The sequence below is a fragment of the Sphaeroforma arctica genome (assembly GCF_001186125.1).
Source record: "Sphaeroforma arctica JP610 unplaced genomic scaffold supercont1.4904, whole genome shotgun sequence".
NCBI classification, from domain to species: domain Eukaryota; class Ichthyosporea; order Ichthyophonida; genus Sphaeroforma; species Sphaeroforma arctica.
This window is the reverse complement of record NW_014035654.1, coordinates 1-2,211: the sequence shown is the minus strand read 5'-3', so window position 1 is coordinate 2,211 and position 2,211 is coordinate 1. Positions and strand designations below refer to the sequence as shown.

The window sequence follows — 2,211 nt, the reverse complement described above, 5'->3', positions numbered from 1 at the left end:
ACACACACACACACACACACACACACACATATATATATATATATATATATTATATATATATATATATATATACACAAACACACACACACACATACATATATATACATATATATACTACAGAACTAGAGGCATTCACCAATCTCTCATAGATTGAAACAGAGCATAAGGTATAAGATAGTGATAGATGTCAATACTTACTTGGTAGACTCGTTTTGTATTCACTGATATAGCCCTCTTTCCATAAACAGTGAAGCACTGATTTGTTCAAGGTTGAGTTGTGCACCATTACGGACGATAGTGACGCTCGGTAGCCATTTTTCAGTCGCACAACCAGATCCGCAACACGTGCAGCCATATTGAACCCAATGTGCGTATGGTAATCTATTCAATACGCTATTGCTAAGAAAACAAGTGTATGTTTAACAAGCGCTTTGCCTTAGTTGTCGAATGCTGCAATTGCACTATACAGTCGTGTAGTGTAAATATATAGAGGCTGTGCTGTCATTTGAAACGCGTGGAATTGTCAGCCTTTCCCAGGATGTTGGGTTTTGAAACCCTACATACTCGTCTGCTGTATTGTACAAATAGGACCTAAAGAAATAAATATTAAATAACACACTTGAGAGAGGCACACACACACACCCCCCCCCTGATATAGTGAACAACACGCGGGAGGTTGCTCAAGTAACATACAACATACTCAAAATATACGTGCCTGAGCATCAGTTCAGCGTACTTAGTTTCTTTAGTTGTTTCAGCTGAAGCAAACACACTCTTAGTTTATAACCACACTCTAGTTACAAATCTGCTGGGTGTCCAGCGTGCGTACGACTTTTCGCGTCAACAACATGGCTTTCTCAGGATTAGCAATGTTTGCTTCGCGCACAACGTCGAAAGTGTGTTTACGCACAACCGCACGTCCAGCCATGGCTTCCATAGAGACAACTTGGAGTTCCAATGTGGGTAGTAGTAAGTATGCACACGCACAGTTGTCAGTGAGCAGCCCATCGCATACCACGGTTCGTGGTATGGCGAAGCAAACGAACAAAGTAATCAAGGACAAGCGTCGCCTGAGACAGAAGAGTCTGATTGCATGGGAACGACGTGCGGATGAGAAGATCAGATACAACAAATACTTTTCCCCGGAGTATATTGCGGCCAGGCCAGAAGGGCAGGACTCCAACATGTGGTATCTGCTGATCGAGGAGGATGAATCAGGCACCCCCGAGAATAGCGAGCAGACGCTTGCTAGGCTCAGAAAGAAGGCCAAGAAGATAGTTTCAGGAAGAAATGTAGACGAGACGAACGATCAGGTGCAAGATGCGATTGTGATTGAGCATCTAGACAAGGTGCTTGAATCTGACTCTGATAAAACAGAGACTACAGACACTCCCAAGGGCACTGAAGCCAAGAAAGAACCTGTGAAGGCTGTCAGGAAAGGTGCAGATTCGAAGAAGGAGGATCTGGGTGCTAAGAGTACAGAGTCCAAGGATAAGGCTGCTGCGGGTGTGAGTGCGCGCGAGAAGACACCTGAGACGACCGAGACGGAAGAGCAACGCTTCGAGAGGTACATGAAGAAGCAGGACGAGTTTGAGGACAAGTATGAAGATTACGACGAAGCCATGGAGCGCTTTGAAAACTGGAAGAAGAAGGACCTGGCTCGATAAACACTTGGTAGTATGTTGGTAGGCTTATTATCACATCTGTATCAGACAATGCGAGCTTATAAACTTATCATGAGAGAACGATGCCTATCTGAACAGTTGGTATTTAAATTTTCAGCGTGTGTAGAGGGTTAAATGAATCAAGCGAGACAGCTGCTACATTGCCCTCCCCAATTGAAATATTGTAAAAGTTCATTAGGATATGGTGTGTTTGAGTGGTTCAATGTTTCCAATTTTAAGAGTGGGCATATGTAACAATGCACACGAGCGTCTCCAAATATTGTATTTTCAGGACAATGCCAGCAAAAAGTGGATGTGGTCCGTAGTATATTAGTAACCCAATCTCACGAACAACAGAAGTAAAGCTGATTTCATGAACCCAAAAATCAGCGAGTGTACACTATAAATACATATAGATATAAATATATATATATATATATATATATATATATATATATATATATATATATATATACTATATATATATATATATATATATATATATATATATATATATATATATATATAATATATATTATATAATATA

The 2,211-nt window shown here is 40.6% G+C and overlaps 1 protein-coding gene across 1 annotated transcript; it reads left to right on the top strand.

Moving 5' to 3' along the window:
* The first annotated feature begins 657 nt into the window (after positions 1 to 657).
* Positions 658 to 1,747, top strand: SARC_14649 (hypothetical protein). The gene has a single exon (XM_014291218.1). It carries the CDS (start codon positions 849 to 851, stop codon positions 1,665 to 1,667), a length of 819 nt encoding a protein of 272 aa, XP_014146693.1. The 5' UTR covers positions 658 to 848; the 3' UTR covers positions 1,668 to 1,747.
* The last annotated feature ends 464 nt before the right edge of the window (positions 1,748 to 2,211 follow it).

What these genes read in the sequence shown, in the direction of transcription:
- SARC_14649 (XM_014291218.1), top strand. Translation starts at nt 849, where the DNA reads ATGGCTTTCTCAGGATTAGCAATGTTTGCTTCGCGCACAACGTCGAAA.